General features: G+C 34.4%; 2 protein-coding genes and 1 long non-coding RNA gene across 12 annotated transcripts in view; 1 reads left to right on the top strand and 2 right to left on the bottom strand.

Moving 5' to 3' along the window:
* Positions 1 to 2,598: 2,598 nt before the first annotated feature.
* On the bottom strand, positions 2,599 to 10,406 carry ttpal (tocopherol (alpha) transfer protein-like). Of its 2 annotated transcripts, none has more exons than XM_087305123.1 (5): positions 10,237 to 10,406; positions 7,638 to 8,082; positions 5,820 to 6,013; positions 5,630 to 5,740; positions 2,599 to 4,762 (listed from the first exon to the last, which is right to left on the bottom strand). In XM_087305123.1, the coding sequence occupies exons 2-5, from the start codon at positions 8,077 to 8,079 to the stop codon at positions 4,484 to 4,486; spliced, it is 1,026 nt and encodes a 341-aa protein (XP_087161249.1). In that variant the 5' UTR covers positions 8,080 to 8,082; positions 10,237 to 10,406; the 3' UTR covers positions 2,599 to 4,483.
* The window catches only part of LOC141380497 (uncharacterized), a 40,262-nt gene continuing 24,240 nt past the window's right edge, over positions 8,856 to 24,877 (top strand). For both annotated transcript variants that reach the window (XR_015523658.1, XR_015523657.1), the window contains exons 1-2: positions 8,856 to 9,111; positions 15,789 to 15,981. This is a non-coding gene — a long non-coding RNA (uncharacterized LOC141380497). The remainder of the gene's footprint in view (positions 9,112 to 15,788; positions 15,982 to 24,877) is intronic.
* hnf4a (hepatocyte nuclear factor 4, alpha) overlaps positions 11,606 to 24,877 on the bottom strand; it is a 34,393-nt gene continuing 21,121 nt past the window's right edge. For 2 of the 8 annotated variants that reach the window (XM_087305184.1, XM_087305188.1), the window contains exons 2-10: positions 18,919 to 19,093; positions 18,730 to 18,824; positions 18,146 to 18,267; positions 16,568 to 16,723; positions 16,042 to 16,129; positions 15,803 to 15,955; positions 15,475 to 15,711; positions 13,980 to 14,102; positions 11,606 to 13,640 (exon numbers count right to left, since the gene is read on the bottom strand). In XM_087305184.1, the coding sequence (XP_087161310.1) occupies positions 13,498 to 13,640; positions 13,980 to 14,102; positions 15,475 to 15,711; positions 15,803 to 15,955; positions 16,042 to 16,129; positions 16,568 to 16,723; positions 18,146 to 18,267; positions 18,730 to 18,824; positions 18,919 to 19,093 (1,292 nt within the window). In that variant the 3' untranslated portion in view covers positions 11,606 to 13,497. 8 annotated transcript variants of the gene reach the window in all.

Genomic DNA, 24,877 nt, shown 5'->3' with positions numbered 1-24,877 from the left:
CACGGCGAGTTGCGTTCTGCTGTGGACAAAAACATAAAATGTATTTAATATGTATTTTTACATTTTTGGTGCTGTGTAATATTCTGGGATGCAGTAGAATATAGAGCCTGATGAATATAATTGGGTATATGCCAGGCTAGTGTTTGTTCCCATAACGTTACTTAGAAACTTCCGGTGACCTGTTTTTGTGAGTTTTTTTTTTTCATTTTATACGGTTCCATTTACAGCATCGATATTGTAACATAATTAAAATACATCCAGTTAAAGAAATGTTGGCATTCATTTAGTTGTTAAAGCGTGAAACGAGACGAAGGCCTTTTACTCGCACTCGCTCGTCAGAATCGGCAGGCTAGCGTAGAAGCTCCATTGAATATAGCGTTACTGGGGTAAAATAAATGCTCATATTATAAAGACATGGCGGGGAAAATGTAATTTAATGCAGAGATTCTTGTACAATTTGAGACCCACTTTATATCGGATATCACTCAGCCAGTGGAGATCGCTGATTTTTAAAGAAAACAGACCTTAAGCGCGCAGATTTTTCTTTTGACATAAAGTTCACCGGAAGCGCTTAACCCAGATTACTGGCAAATTAAAAGTTCTATTAGCATGCTTCATGATGTAGTAGGCCCAGTAAAGCAGCAACAGCTCTCCACGGTTTAAAAACGTGGCAGATTAACTACTGTTATTAAGAATATGTATTATTATCAACCACTTTAAACATTATTAATAGTTAAATAGTTAACACTGTACTGTGCTTATATGTAAAAAGACACAGAAACAAACAAGATAGAATGTTAACGTTTAAATTAAAATGTGCTTTTATAAGTTCATAAAAAATGGTAGGCTACTGTTCTTAAAAAGTAAAAAAAAGAAAAGAAAAAAAAACTCCTTTACTTAAATGTAAAGTGTTAACCAATAGTATCATATTCATCAAAACGGAAATGTTTCGTGGACCTCATAAATATAGACTATATGTCATCATATTCATATATGAACCATTTTTGATAAATTCTGAAATATATGTCGCAAGTACATATGACATGTTGGATTCCTCTGCATACCATTACTAGAAGGAAGCCCACGTACCACTAGGTACACGTACCACAGTTTGAGAACCACTGCATTAGACTATTTACAATGGTACCAATAAAGAATTTAAAAAAAAAACTGATGAAAAAAACAACAGAAATAAAAAAAATAAAATAAAATAAATAAATAAATATCAATAGGTTAACTGATCTGAGGATAGAGATATAATAGATAAAGAAATTGTGAGTAAAGAAGATAACAGCAATTTAGAGGTTTAAAAGATTATACATATTAATTTTTTGTATAAATGCTATAAATGCTGGCTTGCAATTTGAAAATTCACATTTATCAATATAAAATCTGCATAAAAAGGAATAAAGGTTATTATAAAATGGACATTAAAATATGTATAAAAAAAAAACAAAAATAATAACTTTTGGAACAATTCTCTGAAGCATAGTTGCAAATAAGCAAGGAAGAGTTTCAGCGTTATTCTGACAAAGTCTGATCCAAATCATCTCTTTAAGAAGTTTTTTGACTAGGAAATGTTATGTAATAATTTGAAAGATATTTCCGTTGCAACACAGGCTTCCATTACCTTATTAGTAGGGCCAAACAGAATCTGCTGACATTTATTTGCTATTTCTACTGAGAATTTTGTAAAAAAAAATCTGCGTATTTATGCCGAATTATTTTGAAAAAAAAAACTTAACCAAAAACTTAAGAAATAAAAAATACAAGCTTTTTAACTTTTATTTAATGTTTTCAATGCAAATCCATCTAGATCCACTTATTTGATAAACAAAGAATGTCTCTCATATATCTGCTAAAAGACAGAAAATATTACTTTACAAACTGTATTGTAAATAAATCATATGAACAATTTCATATTAGTCAATATTAATACTGAAATTAATTAAAAAATAACTGAATACATATAAATTTACACAAGTAAATAAATAGACTCGATGGGCTAAAAATCTGCAGAAATCTGTGTATTTCTGCACACGCAGATTCCGTGTGGGCCTACTTATTAGTGATAAAAAAAAATTTGCTGTATGGACCACATATTTTCCCAGTTTAAATGGTCAAAAAGACTGTTCCAATTTGAGATATCAGGAGGGGTAGAGAGAGTATTTTTCAAGGAACAGAGCTCTTATTTTGTAGTTTTTATTTTTGTTTAAAGCAAAACAAATTTCACCAATAGTCATATTAACTGGTTCTGGAATATTAACAGTCCCTTGTGATATTGTATTGTTTTTAAAAAGCATGTATAATAATCCAGGTAAGGAATAGCATCTATAGTTATTGCAAACTCTTTAGGAGTTACTGGAATTTTGTATTTTGTGAGAAATGTTGTGAATCTCAGCAGTATAAACCTTCCTCATTAAAGAGCTGGCTAACAAGTACTATTCCATTACTGAACCATTGATTGTAAAATAAAGATTTATTTTCAAAACAAATATTTCTGTTGTTCAATATGTAGGGGAGAAAATGACATGTTTGTAGATAAGAGTACTGCACATCACTCTTTAGCAATACAAAAATAACAGAATGAACTCTTAATTCTGAAAATTACAGTGTTTATTGACCATTTCCACAAACAGAAATAATAAAATATACTTAAATTATAATATATATGGATACAATACTTACACCAAACGTAAGGCTTGAAACTAAGGCATAAATGTGCTTTGATAAAAATGAAATAACATCTCTTCATTTTATTTTACTTTTTAAATCATAATAAAAAACAGGTATCTATACAGGGTCTGTACAACATTAAAAGTTAATGTCTATTCGTTTTTGGCAAATGACAATATACAAACACACATTGAGAATTTGGCCACTCAACTTTAAAAATGCTATATAGCTGTGATGTAAAGTATAAGCTCACAATATCTTAATGAAGAACTATCTGGTGTCCCGCTAATTTTAAAGCTTATGACAAAGATCTACAAAAAGTCAACCGTGAATTAGTGTAGTATTGCACAATCACGAACAGTAAAATACATCAAAACTACAAATTCATTTTAGGGCTGTTAGGATGAAATAATTTACTTGTCAACTGGTTCTAAACCTTTTTGGATTCTTCATTTTCTATTGAACACAAAAGAAGATATTTTAATAATGGTGGAAACATTAGTTAATGACAACCATAGTAGGAAAAACAATACTATGGAATTGGCATGCTCCGATCAGGATTTTTGCAGCCGATACCGAGTGCTGATTCCTTGTCGAGGTGATCGGCTGATACCGAGTACCGATTGTAATGTTTTAAGCTTAATAATGCATAATTTTCCTCGAGGTATACTTAAGTGGATATCTCTCCTTACTTATGAGAATAAATTAAGGATGCTGCATATAATCCCTTAAATATGTCTCTTTTAGCAATATAGGTGTGAACATATCATGGAAAGAAGCGGCTCAACAGAAAATAGATAAAACAAAACAAAAAAAAGTAAAAAAAAAAAGACAAACAATAAGATTTGGAAACACTGCAAATGATAAAAGAAGAATTCAACGTGTCTCAATCAAGAAAAAAGTTAGCAGCCCATATTTGATGAACAAAAAATTAAAATGCACACCTATAAATCATTACTAAAAGTAAACAGGCCTATAAACTACTGTTTACTGCAATATTACGAGAAGGTATATTAGTAAATATTCATGTTAAATTTATATATGTTTTTTATTCTATTTATGCAATATTTTCAGCCAGGTTTTAGTGAACTTGCAACATTGTCAAAAACACAGAAGTTCTTTTAGTTCTTATTGGTAAAAAAGCCTAAATACATGCAAGGTCGTTCAAACATTTACTCATTTCAAGCTAATACAAACACTTGTGATTGGTATATGAGATCGGCCAGATCACTGAGTAGTAATCGATCAGAGCATCTCTAGTATAGACTTTATTCATCTTATCTTCTTTTGTGCTCAACAGAAAAAAAGTCACTCAAACAGGTTTGAAATAAGTGGAGGGTGAGAAAATTATGACAGCATTTTCTTTTTTCGGGGTATTTTCAATGTGCTAACTGAAATATTAACTAACTAAATGAATACTAATAATTTTCCCTTCATCTTAAAATAAGGCAAGCATTTTTTCAGACATAACACAAAATTATGTAAAGCTAAAAACATCCATTTTAACATTTCTATGCTCCCTGCATAACTGAAAATAAATACTGATATATATGATATATATTAAAACCTAGGATGTTTGTTCAATGGCTATTAATATTAAGCTCAGATAATGAATTTAAATCAGATTTTAAAGTACAGAGTTACCCGATTAAGCCAAAGCAATGAATATACGTAAAGTTTCCAGCATCTGAATGGCTTTCGATACCAGATCTATTACACAGTCAGACCCATACGGTGACCTGTGAATACTTAATTGGTCATAGCTAAGCAAATGTTTCAACAGAACCAGCTGCACATCGGTAGAAGGTCAGTAGCAATAATAAAGCTGTGAGCGCAGATGTCTGAAGGAGTCCTCTCCATGTGCGCCACCTTGCTCACCCTCAAACAGCAGGGCGTCTGGCATTATGACGCCCTCCAGAGGATCAGGCTGACAAAACTCTACCACAAACTCTTCCTCAGCCTCCAGCAGAGTTCTGGACCAGGCGGACATGTCAAGTCTTCCAGATACTCCTCCATACTCTTGAGGAAGCACAGACTGGGGAATGACTCGATGGAGAGAGGCCAAGTCTGAGCCGTGCAGGACGTACTGTTGGAAATAGACAGATCCTTGTTTTTTTTTTTTTTAAGTTTTTTAGTACTGCTTTGCTAGAAATACATGTGTACAAATGGGTCAAAGATGAAAAGATGATTGCAAGCATAAAACAAAGTGTAATGCAGCTCAATTAATTTTATATATTGCACTTTTTACGATCTAAACTTTTGTTGTAACTTTTTTACATATTGTATTGAATGTGTGTTCTTGAAATATTTATTTACTGCCTTACATTTAACCCTAATTTACAGAAGGCTAATATTTCAGCCCCCAAATACTAACTAATATTATTTGAAACCCTTATTTTTTCCCGCTATTTTTCAAACCGCTACATCCTACTCATTTGTTAGTTTGTTATTATTTAATAATAATGTAATAATATTTTGTACAATTGAGTATTGGATGTGTGTTCTTAAATAGCTTTTTTATTACCATCCATTTTACCCTTATTTACAGAAGACTAATATATAAGACTATATACTTTTAAATGTTGCTGTTAATCTTTATCAATCCTTTACCCAAAGAGCATCGACACATTAATTACCCCTGAAACACTTTTTAGTTTGATTTACATCTTTGATTCACTTCGAATGTTGACTACTGTACATATTTATCACATTTTAGCCCCAAAATACTAAGTAATTGTTATTCTAAATCTTTAGGTATTTACACTATATTTCTAATCAATACATTCTACTCATTTGTCAGTTTTTAATTATTTAATAATAATATAACAGTAATATAATATAATTCTGTATGATCAAGTATTGTTTTATTTATTTTAAAAAGTAAAGGTCAGAAAATATATCTGGTAAGGTGAATAATGAATCCGAATTCCAAGATAAGTGGCTGATTACTTACCCTTTCTGCCATTTTCTCTTTCAGAAATGGTTTGATTATTGCAAAAATACCCTTGAAGATCCGTGGCTCATTTATAATGTTTACAGCTTTTATTCTGATTGGGAAGCCATCCTAAAACAAAATAAAAATAAGCAGATTGATGCTCAAATTCAATGCAATGAATCGCTGAGCTAGTTTTGCATTGATTTACCTGGAGGATACCGACAACTTTCTTTGCCAAAAGTGGACCTGGATTAGAAGCTTGAGAGAGGCCAACTCCAGCATAATCCACCAGGATAACGACTCCATTTACTTGGGTTTCCTCAGGCTGAATCAGCTTCTCTAATGTCAAATAAATAGCCCTTATGTTGTCCACAAATGGGTAATCATTAGGCTTCCATTTGCCTAGGAAAGGGAAAGACAAAAATGTATGAATTAAACAAGAGCGTCATTCTGATTAAAACAAAAGCACTAAACTCTTTTATAGGCTCTTAACCCTATAAAGTCTAATTAACATATCAGATACATGAATTTGTAATGATTCCAAATTATCAATGTGATGAACAATTGCTGAAAAACCTGTTATATACATTTTTACAAGTTTTCTCTATAATCTAATTGTTAGTTTAGACTTTTTAGGGAGCAAAATAAATTAAATACTTGTAATGTTGCCTTCAGGTCATGGTAAACATTACAGATTTTTATAAAATTTTAAAAAGTAATACCAAGAGTAACTGTTATATTTTTAGTAATTTTTCAACCTAAACATTTACTGTTTTTTTCCATCATTTTTTTTTCAAATGTGAATATGGAGGTATTATTATATTGTACTGCATTATGTGTGTTTGGCTGCTACAGTACCAACTTCAGACCTTTCATTGTAAGCACTTAAATATCATATCACCAAGACATATTATTAGTAAATATAATGTTCAACTAATATGCATATATGCAAGGGTGTAACTTTGGTTTTAAAAGTGGGTGGACACAGAATAGGGGAACGTTTTTGTTGATTTAAATACAATTTACTGCACTTACCTTTATTTAGGGACTATGGAGATACAAAAGTCAATGGAAAACGGGCTGATTAAACAAAATGAATTACAACTAACCAAAAATTGTCCAAAAAGCAAAAAAAAAAATATATATATAGACAACAGCAAAATTAATATGTGAGCCAATTATATGAAAATGTTCATCATTATTTTATTAATGCATAAAAAACAGTTTTTAGTTTTAGTTAAAAAAATATTTACATTACAGTAAAAATATCTAAATATTAGACTAACATCAGCAGTGTAGACATATTCTGTCTGACAGAAATACCATTATTCTGACCTGAGATAATATAATGAATTAACCAACTCAGATGTTTTTTAAGTCATCTGATGCTTGGTGTTTCACCTCTGTTTGAAATGATTGGCATGCAGGTAAAAAAAAGTCATATAAAGTGGGTGGACACAATCAGGATTTTGAAAAGTAGGGAAGACATGCCCCTCCCTGTCCCCTGTGCAAGTTACACCCATGCATATAGGCACTTTTCATTATGCAAACTTATGTTGTAACTTTTTTCATATTTTGTTTAATTGCAGGTCCAGACCACACAATATCAGTCTGATTTTGGCACAATCCATTTGATGTAGCCTGACATTGTGATTCAAAAACAACAATTACTATCAGGACAGAAGAATATCATCATATAGTGTGTCATAGAGGACAACATCCATTTCTATCAACTGCTTACTCTTGTTTACATATGCCTGAAAGGTTTCTTGTCCAGTAGGCAAAAATAATAATTTGACAAAGTGACACAGTGATCATAACAGACAAAAAATATTTTGTCAATATTTTGTAGCCTGTAGTACCCAGGATCCAATAAGCTGTTACATTTACTTCTTATACCAGGCTTTACAAGTGTATTAGACTTTTTATTATTAATAAATCAAACCCAATGTTTAGTTTTCATGTCAGATAAACATCTTGTTAACTCAACTCTATAAGCAGAAATCTAGCTTATTTCATTCAATACCTGGTCGTAAACACAGTATGTAGCGTCCTTGAGGGTCTGGCCTGGGCAGGACAGTGAGAAAGCCCAGGTCTAGGACGTGCTTGACTGTGGAGGGCTTCAGGTCCTGGAACACTTCAGGCCAGGCTCTCCGGCTGGCATGATAATTCAGGAGAAGCTGAAGGGCCCGGTCATAATCAAACTTCCTGGCCCTGAGGAAGCGCAGCAGAAAAGCATCATCTAACCGGGTCCTCAGATTAGGGTGGTCTTTCAGTATCATATCCCGTAATGCCTGGACATCCCGCAGCCTCCATTCGGGCTTCTCCTGAAGCTCTTCCCGAGCCTTGGCTACTAGTTCAGGAGTCAGAGTGCAGGTGTAGATGGGTGGAGGAGGACCTGGGAAGCCTAAACCTGCAGCTGTGTCCCTTGGAGGCCCAAGATCAATGTGCCCATTTTGGTCTGCCATGGGCTATACATAGAAAATATGAAAGAAATAAAAATAGTGCAGTCATGGATAAGTTTTTATATAGACAAAGCTGTCAAGCTTAGCTTTAGTCATTCTACAGATGTGGTGTCATTCATGGTTGTATGATATTTAAATGTTTTATTTTTGTTTTACAAAAATGTAATTACATTTTTACTGCATTCTATTTGTAATTTGTAAATGTTGTAATCTGCTGTGGATACACTTTTTCACATGATTGAGCTTTAAAAATATCACTACACGTTTTGTTATGTAATATATCATAGTTTTCTATTTCTTGATGTATCTCAATATATACAACTGGCGTGAGATGAAAAAAAATTATAGATATAAGCTTCCTCATATTTAAATTTTGAGTAAGTTATATCAAGTTATTTCTTAAGGGAATGACTGTTGTTGAACTTCTATACCCTAACAACAGCACTATCATATGCACAAAACATAATTTGTACTATGTTAATGTACTAAATGATAATCTGATGTATTCTATTTACTAAAATACATCAGACCCATATAGCTACCGCGAGTTTTCCCAGCGCAGCTATGGTGTTCAATAAGCACTGCAAATTTACATATGAAAGCCAGGCGTAATCCTATTAAGCTGTTTCACTTATTGCACGATTAAGATGTGATGATTTTCACTCAAAACAGAACAGAAATGTAAACATGACCAACCTGCCAAAGAAATCCGCAATCAGTTCCGTGTACAGGATGAAGCCAATCGAGCATTGGTCATTCTGTGTCATGTGGTGTATGACGCAAGTGGCGTTTATTCGGCGTGCTCTTCTGACGTGAGTAATTTGTCGATGGTAAAAAATGAAAATATCCCATCTTACTTTTAATTGATGCATTAGAAGTCTGGTTCAGCTCAAAATGTAAACCATCTATGCGCCTTTATTACAATATTTGTGCTTACCGATATAGCAACATTGCCTTAACCAACGGTGTGAGTTTGAGTGTCTGTGTCTGTGCTCAGCAATCAGAGCCTTCGGGGCAGGCTCAAACGTGTTGCAGGTAAGAGGCTTGGGTAGAATTTCATCAAATTTTCAGGCTAGGTAACAAAATAGAAACTTTTTTATTTTCAAAAAAATAACCAAATTTATTCATGTTTAATTATAAGACAATATTTGGGATGTGAAACTAAACAGATAATCTGAAACTGAACAGATAATCTGTAGACAAACAAAGCAGTACATTATTATTCATTCATTAATTTTCCTTCGGCTTAGTCCCTTTATTCATCAGGGGTTGCCTTAGCGGAATGAACCACCAACTTATCCAGCATATGTTTTACACGGCGGATGGGGAACACTCATTCACACACTATGGCCAATTTAGTTGATTAAATTCACCTATAGTGCATCCATTATTTGCTTCGGGGTAAACTGGGGCACCCGGAGGAAACACACGCCAACAGACCATGCAAACTCCACACAGAAATGGCAACTGATCCAGCCAGCAATCGAACCAGCAACCTTTTTGCTGTGAGGCGACAGTAAAAGGCACACCTCCTGAAGTCACGAATGTGCACCGTAAAGATGAAAGTAGACAACCCACTTGATCATGTCATTCGCCAGTTAGAAGACTTTACAGTATGTTATAATACTACAATTTCGAATGAAAAACTGCATTATATCTAGCACATTTTCAATTGTGTAGCTACTGTAGCAAAACTTGTCATAATGTGCAATATTTATGCATGCAAGGATGCCGCTTTGTCCTAAAGTGGCCATTCTTTGGCCTGCCGGGTGCAGGAATTACACTTATTACTAAGCCATACTTACTGTACATGCTATTTCAGACCGAATATTCAAAGTAGCATGGTAAACAATATAGACGCCGCATCATAGGTTGTCATTGTTCAAAAATGAATTAATGTTATGTGAATATAAAACCAACTTTACTTTAGTAAAGCTAGGCGGAATAGTGCTATTTACTAATGTTTTGTTGTTAAATAAAACAAAAATCGACATTATTGATACTTTAAAAGATCCCTTATAAATTGAAAATAGTCACATCAATCTTTTGCCAGAAGATTTCAGGGGCTGAACAACACTTCTGGGCATATAACCCATTTGTAAAACAACACCATCTACATCAGCTTTGCGTGACTAAATTACTTTTAAAACAGAACATTACCTGTCTAACAGAAATACCTCAGCCATGGTGTCATCCCTCCTTCAGCGTGCAAAAGTAACTCCAATATTGATTCAGGTTTTAAAAAGCTTTGATTCAGCATTTGTTTTTAACGCTGTCACTTTCTCGAGTGCACCTGAAAGTGCATGAACGCGCAAACGGGGGATCTGTCTGCCTGAACGGGGTGTGCAGATGTACAGGTACAAATCTATATTTGCTGACAGGCAGTTTGGGCTACTTATCAGAATTATGGGAACATTTAGTCTTATGCCTTACCCAGAATATAAAAATACACATAAATACATTTAGATCATTTACTTTAATCATTATTTTTGCAATGTGAAGAAAACAAAAAATTGTTTCTAAATTCACCTACTGCACCTTTAACCTACCTTCAGCAGCTTCCCCTGACAATTGTTGGCAACACAATAGGTGTTGTTGCACAAAAATGGCAGCAAGCGTCACACTTTCTAAGCAAGTTGGCACAACTGCATCATTCATTCATTGACTTAGTCTTGGTTATAAAAGCAACCTTAACTTTTCGTATGCAGCTAATACATCGTGTTAGTTTCTGTCACATCTTGGTTGCTTAGGTGTAATGAAATAGTTGAATCTTGAATACAGCTTTATTGAATTATAGATCTGATTAGCCTGGAGTTCATTCAGTAATTGGCACACAATTGGTTATATGATTCCACGACAATGATTTCTTAAGAGAAACTATATCAGTAAAGGCGCCTGCTTTATGAATTGTTTTATTGTCTGTTATCAGCGTTGAGCAGCACACACTCCCAGCACTAAAAATCCTTGACCATGCTCTGCCACGTATACTCGCTTTTTATCATCTTGTTTTGAAGCAGGTTTTACGGCTGGAGATGATTATGAGCCTGAAAAGTTGCTCTGGAAAACTTTTGCTATTAACTAAGGTTTGTTGTTTGGAGAGAGATGGAAATGTGTGATCATGATTGGCCTGCCTTTTAAAAGAAATCTTAATCCACTTTAAGCTGCAAAATGCTCTCCAAAGACTATACTGGTTAAAGTTAGGTTTGTTTTAGTTTCATTTTTTTTTTAATTTGTCTGAAATGTATTATCAAAACACCCACTATTGAAAGAATGGTTTGCTTTTCAGTGTTTGTACTTCCAGCAGTGAAATTAAACCACACTGAACTGAAACTAATCTTCAACTGAAAAGACACAGTTTCAATTTAGATCTTCCATGTTAAGCTGCTTTTTACACAACATCTACATTGTAAAAGTACTATAGGAATAACGATGAATTTAATTTAACTATCATAGCAGCTTTTGTGACTTAAAGATAAGATTTAAAATGATATCCATGGACAGCAGATAAAGAAAATAAACAACAACACACTTTTATGTAAAAATATAGCCTTGACATTTAATATCAGTTCACACTGCATGTTTTAAATTACCCTTCTCTTTGAAGGATGCAATTGTCAATTGGTTATAAATGACCAATATTTGAAACTATAAATGAATGTGGCATTTTTTCCTGAAATTTATATCACTGACTAGCCACAATTGTTAAGGGGTTGAGCAGGAAACCAAAGTTTTTTTCTGTTCTAAAGTAGACTTATGAAAAAAAAAGAAAGTCGTAATATTTACATTTTAAGTATGGCACATACAGACAAAATATGAAATGCACATACTCTATGCGTACAAACAATAATTACCAGCATTTTGGTAAATAACAACATTTCCAAGGCACAAAATGTTTAGGTATTCTATCAGGCTAAAAGTGTTATAAGAGCCAGTCGTTTGTAGCAAGCTGTGAAAATACTGTACAATTAGAACAAACATCTGATCAAATTCAGGCCTGCTGTAACATATTAATGGAACTCAAACTCCTTGTAGAGATATCCAAATTTGCATAGCCTTTCTGTTAAATGGTTCTTTCTGAATGCTGAATGGATAATATAAATATGCACCACTAGTTTGTACAAATGAGATGGGATGAACATAAAGAGCCATAAGTGACCATTTGAAAATTTTCAGTTTCTTTGGATTAAGGATTTATGGTTAATAGGTTTTATGCACACAGACTTTTAATTTCTGTCAGCCAGCCCCAGGGCTTCCTGTTAATTGTCATCCCATACAAAATTTTTTTGTATGGGCAGCTTTTAAAATCTGACTCCTTTAAAAAACAGCAATCTACACTGCCTGGTTGAGATACGATATAAAGTGGGTATCAGACCAAACAAGAACCACAGCATTCAATTATATTTTTCCATGTCATGCCTTAAAAATATGGAAATTAATTTTACTCAAGAATTTTCAATGGAATTTCTGCGCTCATCTGCAGCTAATGACGGCGCCTGCGTTTAAACGGTTTTTCATCCCTTTTTACACTTTAACAACCAAATGGATGCTTAAGTCTATTTAACTGATTATGATTGAATTACATTATAACATCGATGCCATTAAAGGAACCCTATAAAATTGAAAATAGTCACATAAACCAAGTTCATCATTCATCATCATCATTGGCTGAAAAACACTAGCTGTGCATATAGTTCATTGCCTATTTTGGGCGTTTTATCGGTTAAGTACTGATAACATTTCTTCCAAATTTAGAATAAAAACTTTTGCAGAAATATTTAGTGGAAAAGCCTGATTTTTAATAAGACAAATGAAAATAAAATGTTCCAAAGTGCCTATAAAAAAATCATCATACCCCTTTGAAATAATGGCTTTCTTTGTCATACATCCTGAAATCAAACCACATTCCAAATAGCTTTTCCAGTCTTTAAAATGTTTTTGTAGCCTTCTCATAATCTGTGTGTTTCTATACTTTATCACAAAGGTCTTTTGAAAGCAGTGCGTAATGTGCACAAACATATAGATTTTTATAGGGTGTGAAGATAGATTTTCTGTAGGCACTGTGGATGATATTTTCTTATGTAAAAATTGTATATAGAATAGAATATAGTTCTTTGATAGAATAAAAAAAATATAAACATTTTACTTAAAGCCGCCACACCTAATAAATCCAGAGAAATTGACAATTTTCAAGTGGTCTCTTAAATTGTTCCATATCTATATATCTAAAGTAACCTTTAAGCTCAATTATTTTGGTAAAAAGTTCTAAAAATAGTAAATTCTCAATGTTCACAGTGTCTTTGCTACAAACTTTAATTTGAACAGCTAGTGAATATACATTTAAAATATGCTGTGTCCAAATATCTATTGTCACAGTCTATTAGAAGTAGCGAGTTTAAGAAGTTGAGTTGTGCTTTTCTGCTATCAGATGGCCTCTTGTTTAGTGATGGTAGGTTGAGGGATGGAGCTTGGCTGTTTGGGCACTGTAGCAATAACACCCGATGCCATTTTGTAGTGATCAGAACCTGAGGCTGTGGGGGGAGATGGGATTGGAGTTTCCGGAGTGGCTGTTTAGAAAAAAAAGGGCAAGAGGATGTATTAGTTCAGGGCTCAGCAATGGGGTATTATGGCACCTTAAATAGAGATAATTTGCATAGCATGATAACATGTGAAAGAACGAAACCACTGGTTGACAACAAAATAAGCACGCTTATGAAATTTTTCAAGGCATTAGGGTAGGAAAGCATTACAGTAGCTTTCTTTGACAAAATAAGCCTGATTAGTTTCTACGATTCTGGCAGGGATTACTCCCAACAAGCAAGCCTGTTTGTCCATGGTTCTCACATTTAAAGGACCTATATTCTTCTTTCATGAGAAATGTTCAGTTCTGGAAGATGGTTACTTACACATCTGGCCATTGTGAAGTGGAGTAGCCATGTTGGCAGTGACTATGACGTTATTACTGAGGTGTTCCTGGACCAGATGGGGGTGTAGAGAATGATGAGCGTGAGGTGCTTCATTAGCTGAACCTGACAGGAAAAGGAAGTCGTTAAATCTATGGTTGGAAAGGTCATTTACAGGTCAGAATGAGGGAAGAACTTGTAGAGTAAGAGGTTAAATGGTTAGTTTACCGCAAAATGAAAATTGAGGCTTTTGTTCATGTTATGCAAAACCTTTTTCTAAACATGTCACAAATTAAATGCATGTTAATCAAGCAAAAACCAAGCGCTCCAAAGAAATGTGATTGCTTTTATGATGGACAGATTTTGATTGAACTTTTATTCACATAAGAAACATCAATCAGTGAACAGACAACAGAAAGCTTAAACATACTGCTAGACCTCATTGGTTCTCCCGTGTCAAGCAAGCATGCTTGAGCTTCTGTGACCAGATTGATTTAAAAACATAATAATCAAAAGCAAGATAATGATAAATGACTGTCACATGAAACTTAAAATGATGTTTCTCTCAATGGCTGGTTGTGTAAACCTCAATGATGTCAATAGTGCGACTACAATGATATTTCTAAATTCCCACCCACTTTGAAGCAGTAAACCAAACTACAGTTGAAAGCAAACTGAGCCAAATAAATCAAGCTAAGCCGAGTCGTACCATCAGTGGAAAATCAGCTTAAAAATGGCAGAATTTCATTTTAATGTATTGTGTATATATAAGTGTCTATCTTTTTTAATATTAAGTTGTTCCCAGAAGTTACTGGGTTACTTACTATATGTAAGATTTGTTCATTAAAATATCCAACAACCACTAGAACAATGTTTTATTTTTTGCTTATACTTATGTATTTACATTTAATTTAAATATTTCAAAGATTGTTCAAACCTAGAGAAATAACAAATTTTAACTGGACCATGTACTGTTTCGCCATGCTAATGACATCAAACCCTTTCAGTTTCCAGTTAGTTTTTTTTATAGAACACAGGAAAACACCAAAGATGCTTTAATATATTGTGTGTTTTATTAGACTCCACAAAGCAGCATTATAACAGAACCTTAAAATGTATTTAGTCTGATAAAATAGAGCTGCTTCTTAAGCATGTAACAAGCAGAAGAACTGGGAGTTGTGGACTGTATCCTAAAAAAGCTTCACAGCTTTTCTGCCACGTTGTTTCAGCAGTCTCCTTTCACTTTAACGTCATTCAGCCTTGCTCTGCTTCACACTACCATGAAAATTAGTTTAAATACTTTAGCTCATCCATGAACATAATTTCTACAGGAGTGTAATGAAGACGAAAACTCCCATTATTTCACACTGTCAGGAGATCATCAAACTATGCCTTTGTTTTTTGTGAATCCACAGTCTCTAGTGGTGAAAATGACATATTGAGCCTTAAATTCTAAACATATTGCTGTAACAAAGTCTTTTCAAGAAAAGTCATTTACCTCCTAAAAGCATCTCTTGCAGCAGATTGTCTATCTTCGCCATTCCAAACAATTTAACAAACTGGATTTGCTCGATCATTTGCCAGGTGATGCTCTGTAGTGTCGGCAACAGCAGAAGCAGCTCGCCGAACCGTCCCCGCGAGTCATACTGTCGGTCATTGATGTAATCTTCCAAACTAACTTGAACTTGATACCGCATTCGTTTGATCTTGCTTGGGTCACTTAAACCTTTGGCGTCTATAGTAGTTGAGAAAAAAAACATCACATTAGGAAAAAAAAGTCTTAACATTCTGCTCTTCTTATCTCATTTTAAGGATGATTAATGTACCTGGATCGAAAAATACAATGGCTTTTAAGCAGGCGTATTCATTGTCATCAATCTGGAGATCTTGGAAGGGAAGTACTAACTCATCAAGGATTCTTACAGCCACACGGCTCACCTCCAATTCAGGGCAGTTTCGAGGAATTATATGATCATTGCCTGCAAGAATCATGGAAAAATGTAAGGTAAAACATTAGTTAAATTGTTTGAAGACTCTACTCATATTCGCATGTGTCTTTTCTTACCTAATAGTAAAATGTCTTTATACATCATGGAGCGTTTGGCAGCTCCTAGTAGGAGGTGTTCTCCTGCGTGAGCTCGCAGTAAAGCCACCTGAGACAAATAAACATGGAAATATATTATTATTTTTTTACATTTTCTTTAGAGTTCTTTTCATGTCTAGAATATTTCATATAAAATCAATGAATTGTTTGAAGTCTCTATGATGACCATATGGTTAGTCTTAGCGTGTCTCCATGTGTGAGAAGATGCGGTTTGAGACGCTCTCACCCACAGCTAAAACACTGATAAGTTAGCATGCCTCAGTGCTCAGCGTGTTAATGATTCTGAATGTCTCAAGAAGAGATGTAACTTTCAAACCAGCTCATCATATTCTAACCTGAGCCATCCAAATACATTAACCACCCAAACTAGAGATCTCTGAACTTTTTTTCCAATGAAAACAAAACACGGATTCAGTCGACACCAACATGCATTTAAGTAAATATTGCAAGGACACATTTGTAGATAAATAAGAGGAACTTGTCCTACCTGATCATCCAGCGGGAGGTCGCAGAATGCAGGGATGTATTTTGCCCATTCCACCAGCACCAGCAGCTGCTGTTTCATAGACTCACACACATCCATTATTGCGGCTACCTTTTTTGTTCTGATATCACCATTCAAGATTGGACCCGGTGATGAAATCTATATGAGGGTATATACTTTATAAGTATTTTGCTATACATCTCTTAAACATAAACATTACTACTAAATCTTATTATTATTACTTATAAACAGTGCATAACAATATTATTAGACCACTAACATATTTATGAGACCACCACAGCTGCTCAAAATTTTTACTTTCTTTAATGATTATAATAATAATGGGGAGATTCAAAAAGAATACCACAACTTTGAAAATTTAATCAAAGAAACATGGTGGAACTTCGTATAATTAATCCATGTGATGAGTACTTAACAACGTTTTTTTTTTTCAGTAGAAAACAAGTTCATAGATGTTCAATATGACCCCCTTCAGACACTCGTAACATCAACCTGTTATTCGAACTCATTCCACACTCTCTTTAGCATCTCGGGCATAACAGATTGGATAGCTGCAGTTATTTCTTCTTTTAGTTCCTCAATGTTAGCTAGTAGAGGTGGTAAACCATATTTTTAACGTACCCTATTGAAAAAAACTGAGGGGGTGAGGTCAGGGCTTCTTGGAGGCCAGTGATGAAGTGCTCTGTCACAGGCTGCCTGGCGGCCGATCTATTGCTTTGGGTACCTTTCATTCAAATAGGCAACCTAATAAAACTCCAGAGCTTCCTTAAATCAACAACAGAAGCTTTCATTTTCTTCATTGTTGAGTTCTCGATTTTCAAAGTTGTGGTATTCTTTTTTTAATCACCATGTTCCTTCATTTGTATATTGCATCTTTCAATTTAATTCCAATAACTTAATGATTAATTCACCCGTGTGTGGACAATCACATACACAGTATATCTAATTTTGAAATATAATATTGTTATCTGTGAATTTTCAAAATGAATGTTTCACAAGAAAGGCTGAAAAAATAAGTAAATTGTTTTATTTTTTGTAACCAGCTGCCCAGTTACAGTTATTTACTTGCAGTCCTTAATAAAAAAAGGTTTTAATGTTTAATTAATTCACACTACTGAGAGAATTCTGGATATAAAAATACAAATTCATTAAGACTTTCTTTTTTGCCTAATAAATGACAATACAAATTATTTTATATATGAATGAATAGTAATAATTTTATCTATAAACATAGAATGTACAAGTCATATAATAAAGTAGAATTGATATAGCAACACTCAGCAGAACTGCAGATGTATTGACTGTTTCCGAACAGGTTTCCTAAACAAATCCCTCGTCTACCATTGATCAGATAGTCCTGCCCCAAACTAGCATCATTGGTTAAACCAGTGTTGCTATGTAGTTCTGATTGGGATGCTTAAACAAACAAAGCAATGTTTTGATAACACTGCAGTGTTTACACTTTTTCAAAGCAACCAACCTTCAGATGTCTTGTTTAAAGTTTATAGGTTTTACCAGGATTTGCTTATTGAGTACTTTGATTTGATTCACACTACTTACTTGTCTAGAAAGAACGTCAGCCTGAATGAGTGCGTTTATGGAGGGTAAGCTGCTGTCCTCATAGCTGGATCTTCTGGTGCTAATCCTGTCTCGTTCATTCTGCACAGCTGAGGATGAGATAACTACTTTTAATCAACAAATTATTAAAATAAGAAACACTTTTTTTGGATGTTGTACTTTAAAAAAAAAACAACTCTAGTTAAACCATTGAAACATATTCTTTCGTTATCAGTAGCAGCGAATGCCACCCAGTTCTGACAACCAATTGAGATAGCGGAGATGGGGAATATTAGCTGACTTTGTGAGAGGGGGGGTTGCGTCCGTACTCAAGGTTGCGCTTTTTTATCAGTGTGCAGTTATGATGGCTCTAAACTGTTTGTTCAGCATAAACCAGACATAGACTTCAGTGCATTGTTGAGTGAACATTAACAAAATGTCTCTCGCTAACTCTCTCTCTCTCTCTCTATGCTGTTGCAACATCTCCTATTTGCGCCACCTCATCCCCTAACCTCCCAAACAAGCCAAGTGAGTTTTAGTTTTTAGCTAGTTTTATGTGAATGTAATCTAACAACATGTGCAAGTACCTTCTTTTTTCATGCCAGCTCGAAAACATTTCTTTAGTCTGCAGTACCGACACTGATTTCTCTTGTCTTTGTCCACTATGCACTGTCTGTTGAACCTGTGAGAAAACATAAAGACATAGTTGGATGCATTGGATGGAAACTATTGCAGATTTTTGATCATAATTTAGAGAATATTTAATTTTCTCTAACCTGCATGAGTACATGTGGTTTTTGCGTACACTGCGTCTGAAGAACCCCTTGCATCCATCACAGCTTGAGGCCCCGTAGTGCTTTCCTGTGGCCCGGTCCCCACAAATGGCACATAGAGTGCCGGCCCCTAAGTGGTTGGCAGCATTCATGTTGGCACTTTCTTGTGGTGAGGAGTCTGCAATCATGGGGGATTTTGAATTTAGTCAAAAGTGTGCTAAATTGATTTAGTTTTATTCATGCAACAAAAATAGTCAGAGAATGAAGAGGCACTTAAAATAATAGGATAAGTGATGGCATAAAATTTGTCTTTTTTCAATGACGCTTAAAAATGTGGGTTGCAGACCTAACAAGTCAGAATTATTCCAGACCTATCAGAGTTAAATCAAATAGGGGAAAGGTCATGGGGTGAGAAATTCTTTTAGAAAATACATTTTTACAGCTCAATCAATTTGCAGTGAATCGTCATCACGAACATGTGCTGGAAAGGAGTGTTTGCTTAGTAATCCAGAAGAGATTAGAACTAAATCTGTACAAAAGCTACAACAAGATCATGCTAGATTATAGAAACTCTAATTAGCGTTCTTGATGACCTACAAAACAATTTCAACCTGAAATGTTACTCATGTATATGTAAATAATATATTTGTTTTTAATGAAGCTGACTTTCTATGAATGATTGTATATTCCATAAACAACAGGACATCAATTTGTTGAAGAAAAAGATCTGATTGGATTTAATGCTGATGACAGAAACCATTTAAACATTCATCATTTTTAAGAAAACAATTGTTGTTAATTTTGATGCTGGAGGCAGTCAGAGTAATCACATTAAAACCTAAGCAATGATCAAAGGCAAACGTTAAATGGCTCATCAGTTTGAGTGATTATGTAGTGATCATCTAAATCATCATCTGATTTGTCATATTAGGTGTTTGTGGTAATGGTTGTGACAAAAAATGTTTAAATATAAAAATTATAATCTGTGATCAATATATTTCATTGCAATTTTTTAAAATAATAATTAAAATAATTTGAATGTACTCTACTGTATAACAATTCTCGACAGCGATTTCCATTTTAGCTGTGAGTTATTAAAAAAATCTCAAATGTCAATCAAACTCAAATGTAAACATTTTATAAACTGGACTCTTATTGCTTTACTTAAACTTTAAATATAACCTTACCATTCATATTAAATTACTTGTGTCAGGTTGACACCGGTTGAATATCAATTTGTTGCACAAAACTTAGACATGGGAGGATTGGCTGCGAAACATTTACATGACACCCTCTTCTTCTAGTAATCATTCATCCTGGTGTCAAACTTCTTCTTGAAATACTATCCAAACAAGTCATTTTATCCCAAGCCAGCTGTATGAGAACAAGCAAAAGGAAACGGATGAACCTCTTCTCCTTGTGAACTTCCATATCTGCAGGACGGAGCATGCAGTGCTGCTTATCTTCAACCAAAAAATGCATTTTCAATTGGCTTCTGCTATATTGGCTTTTCCATGCAAGAGGTTGCGAACTTGCCAATTGGCAATCACTATAACCCTATCAACCCTGCCTCCCACGTTTGACCATATACCATTTAGAAGCCCATATAAAGTCACTAAAGGTCTCAAAGTTCACTCCGAATGACTCACCTGTGCTCATCGCAAGCACTTGCATGTTTTCAAACTCCAGCGTGGTGTAGGCTGGATCCAAGGCCTCGCTATAGTCTGCCATCTCCATGTCTACTAGTGGTTTGGACAAACGCATTCTCATCTACCTGATGCTGGGGGGAAAGACTTGTCCTCTCTAGAGCGTTTGGACACCCCCTCATAGGCCAGGCCCCTCCTCTTGAAGGGGTAGACACCTCTGAGTGACAGGGGCCATGTCCTCAAGGGCAAAGATGAGGCTCGCTGTGATTGACAGTCTAGGGCCTCCTCCTCTCCAGTGGGATGGACTTTATGTTAATCATTAAAATGCTAAATCAGAGTTGTTGTTTTGCTTTTTTTTTTTTTTGGAAATGGAGACTAATAGGGAAAGTTACTGTTTTATTTTTTTGTGCCTGTGTCTTAAATTCATGACTTAAAAATATAGACCAATTACTAAACTTTTTGACTGTTTTTCACTTCAAACTAAAATTTGCTATCACTTGTTTAGTCTTGGACTGTAAATATATCCATAATTTACCAGTTTTCTGTATTTTGTGATGTTTTTCCCCAATTATTTATACTTGCAATAATGGGATTCATTGCATCATGGGACCATGAGCTTCTGATAATGACTTTTGATAATGAAAAGTTAAAAAAAAAAAAGTTGTTTGAAAAGTTGAAAAAGTTGTTTTTTACATCAAAAGTCTACAGAGTAGAGATCACAGTACCATAATGCAACTCATAACCGTAATTAAAGAGAAAAAAAAGAATCATGAAATACAGAACAGACTAATTAACAGACTTTTTTTTTTAAAAGTGTATGTTGTTACAAACCCATAAGACCCCAGCAGACACACAACATCTTAAGACATTAATATTAGGTTAGATTTAGGTCGCCAGTGTCTTTGGACTGTGTTTTTTTGAAGTCCAATAATGATGTGAAATGAAGTTGATATTTTGTTGATTTTAGGTTGTGTTGGAAAGTGACCAAAATCCAACGTTGAGCCAACATCTTAAACCAACGTCATATTGAAGTCAAATACTGACATTTATTTGTCAGGTATGCCAACCAAAATCCAACGTCAGATAAATGTCATAGTGGTAACGTTCACACAACGTCAAGCTGCAACATCATTAGACATTGATATTTTGTTGTTTTTAGATTGTGTTGGAAAATGCAACGTTGATAATGATAACCAAAGTTGACGTCAGAACCCAGTCAGGCCAATGTTTATGTCCAACGTAGGACAGACTTTTAGCTCTGGCATCAACCCGATTTTCATTTCCAATCAAAATGCAACGTCCCACAATGTTGGGATGCAACGTCAATCTGACGTCATGTTGACGTCCTGTGGCTGCTCGGACTGTTGCTCTTTTTTTTCAGAAACAAATTAAGATATTTTTAATTAAATGGGAGAGATTTTAGTCATTTTCTTCCCAAATTCTTCAGAACGTTCTTAAATAAATTTCGTAAATAATTCGTAAATAAATCCATATCTTTTGAAGAGACATGATCATTATGTGATGTACAGATTTAGGGCTCTATTTTGACGATGAAGGCACAAAGACCAAAGCACAGGGTGCAAAAGCATTAATGGCGTATCCGAATCCACTTTTACTATTTTAGCGACTGGAAAATCCGCTCTGCACCGTGACGCATGGTCTTACAGGGTTCTCTTAATGAGTTATAGGTGTGTTTTGAGAATAAACCAATCAGAGACCCATCTCCCATTCCCTTTAAGAGTCAGTTGCATCACGCCATAGTGCATTTGTAATTTACATGGCGGACTTTGTTATTGGAAAAACTGAACTCTTCACTAGAGAGAAAACAGGTAAACAGAGCATCTGCACCTTGCGCCACATTGCGTTGGGTGTATGATAGGGCCCTTAGTATTTTCTGGAAGTACATCCAGATTTCATTCATAATACACTTATTTATACGTTATGGAACTTCTTTTTTTTTTCTTTTTTTTTTTTGCTGTTGTGAAGTAAGGAAAGTGTGATTTTAGATGCAGCCAAGCTATTCATTATATAAAAAAATAATGTCTCTTAAGGAGACTGGAGATTGATGGCTTGATTTTTATGGATTAATGTTTTCAACTATTCAAGAAATGTTTTGAAGTATGAGAGATGTGGGTGTTTGGGACAGAAATCTCAAAAATGTCCTCAGTTGTGTTACAAAGGTTAATTAATGTCTTACACATTTAAAACAATTTACAGTTGAAGTCAAAATTCTTATCTATCCTGTAAAATTTGAGTTCTTTTTAAAATATTCCATGTGATGTTTAACGGAGAAAAGACAAAAAAAAGGCTAATAATATTGACCATTCTTTAATATATATATAACTAAAAAGAACTAAAAGAAAAGAAGAAAAAGTGTTATAGAAAATATTGTGATAATTTTTATGCTCTGTTAAACATCACTTGGGAAATATTTGAATGAAAAAAAATATATGGGTGGGCTAGTAACCTTGCCTTTCAACTATAAAGGATGACAGAGTCTTTATTAAGTGGTAGAATAATGTTTTCAGAAATTTAGCTATCTAGGTCTGTCCCATCCTCCAGTAGCGAAAGGTCTCTCATACTCATCTCTTTAAATACGATTGAGAGTGAGTGGTCCACATTTCAATGTGTTTTCTAAATCTCTGTTAATTCTAGCACAATAAACAACAGCAATAACTCACAGGGTGAAAAGTGTGGCCTTTATGTAAAAGAGCTCATTGTTCTGTTGAACATTCTGCACGTGCACATGATGCACAGCTCAGATACAGCTGGACAGAGGAAATGCCATTATTTATCAATCAATCTATCAATCAGTCAATCTATCATTTGTCTGTCTGTCCGTCCGTCCGTCTGTCTGTCTGTCCGTCCATCCGTCCGTCCATCTATCTGTCCGTCCATTCATCCATCCATCCTTCCATCCATCCATCCATCCATCCATCCATCCATTCATCCATCCATCCATCCACCCATCTTTCTGGCTTCCTATCTATATATCTACACAAAAAAATGCAGGGTTCCACACAATATATTCATGTTCCTGTAAGTAAGTTAACTCAACAAATTTAAGTGGATTGGACATAAAAAAGTTAAGTTGTCCCCAAGAAATCTAAAAAATTGTGTTGTTTCAGCTCATTTTTAAAAAGTAGCTTAAACAAGCAGCAAAACTTATTTTCAAGTGTATCTATCTATCTATCTATCTATCTATCTATCTATCTATCTATCTATCTATCTATCTATCTCTCTATCTATCTATCTATCTATCTATCTATCTATCTATCTATCTATCTATCTATCTATCTATCTATCTATCTCTCTATCTCTCTATCTATCTATCTATCTATCTATCTATCTATCTATCTATCTATCTATCTATCTATCTATCTACAGGGCTCCCAACTTCAAATATTTAGGAGCACCAACAAATTTTTAGGAGCACCAGAAAAAATTTAGGAGCACCCGCCAAAAATGAATGAGCACCGCTGCAAATTGTTTTTTGAGGGATTTATTGTATTTTAAAACAACATTAATAGGACTGACAAAAACCAGAAACTATCTAACTAATGCTGCAAAGACATTGATATTTGTGTGCAATAATTCCAAAATGAATGTCTAATAATTAGGCCATAGAATATTAATGATGATAAAAAATGACAATAATAGTAACAATGAATTACATTTCTCATTATGATGCTGCCTTGAATGTGCATGAATGTAGGTTATCTGCTATAAAAAGTCTGTTACTTTATGAAAAATAATAGTATAGTTTGCCTCAAACAAAAATGAAGCATTGCAGTAAGAAATATTTATTTTGTACTGCTATTTTTGTATGCATGTCAATTTAACAAATAATATTTCTGCAACAAAACAAACAAAAGATTATAATAAATCATTCAATTCAATGATGAAAGCTGCAAAGCAGTCATCGGTAAATAAATAAAAAAATAATATACACCTCAAACAAGAATAGACAAAAGAAAGTAAGTAAAGTCTCACTTCTATCACTCTTTAAAAGTTTTGGTTTCAGTTTGTGTCAATTTAAAGGTTCAGTCTGAGCTGATCTTCATGTTTCTGTGTTTGTGAAAAAGCAGTCGAGTCAGTCAACCCAATTTATGAGCAGGCAGAGCAGGATTCTTGCGCTGACCACCGGCCCAATACCGGTCTTTGTTATGAGCCGCAGTTTCAGTGTAAACTTAGTAAAGGCGAGCTTATTTGGCGATGATATGTACAGTATTAGATTTGACTTTTAGCGGACATTTGCGCTGAACACGCAGTGAATGCAACGCATGGAGATTCGGGCACCTTCTCCAAGAAGCGCG

Source organism: Danio rerio, chromosome 23 (genome assembly GCF_052040795.2).
Source record: "Danio rerio strain M-AB ecotype USA chromosome 23, GRCz13ab, whole genome shotgun sequence".
Lineage (NCBI taxonomy): Eukaryota > Metazoa > Chordata > Actinopteri > Cypriniformes > Danionidae > Danio > Danio rerio.
The sequence above is the reverse complement of the archived record's forward strand: the minus strand, read 5'-3'. Positions and strand labels throughout refer to the sequence as shown.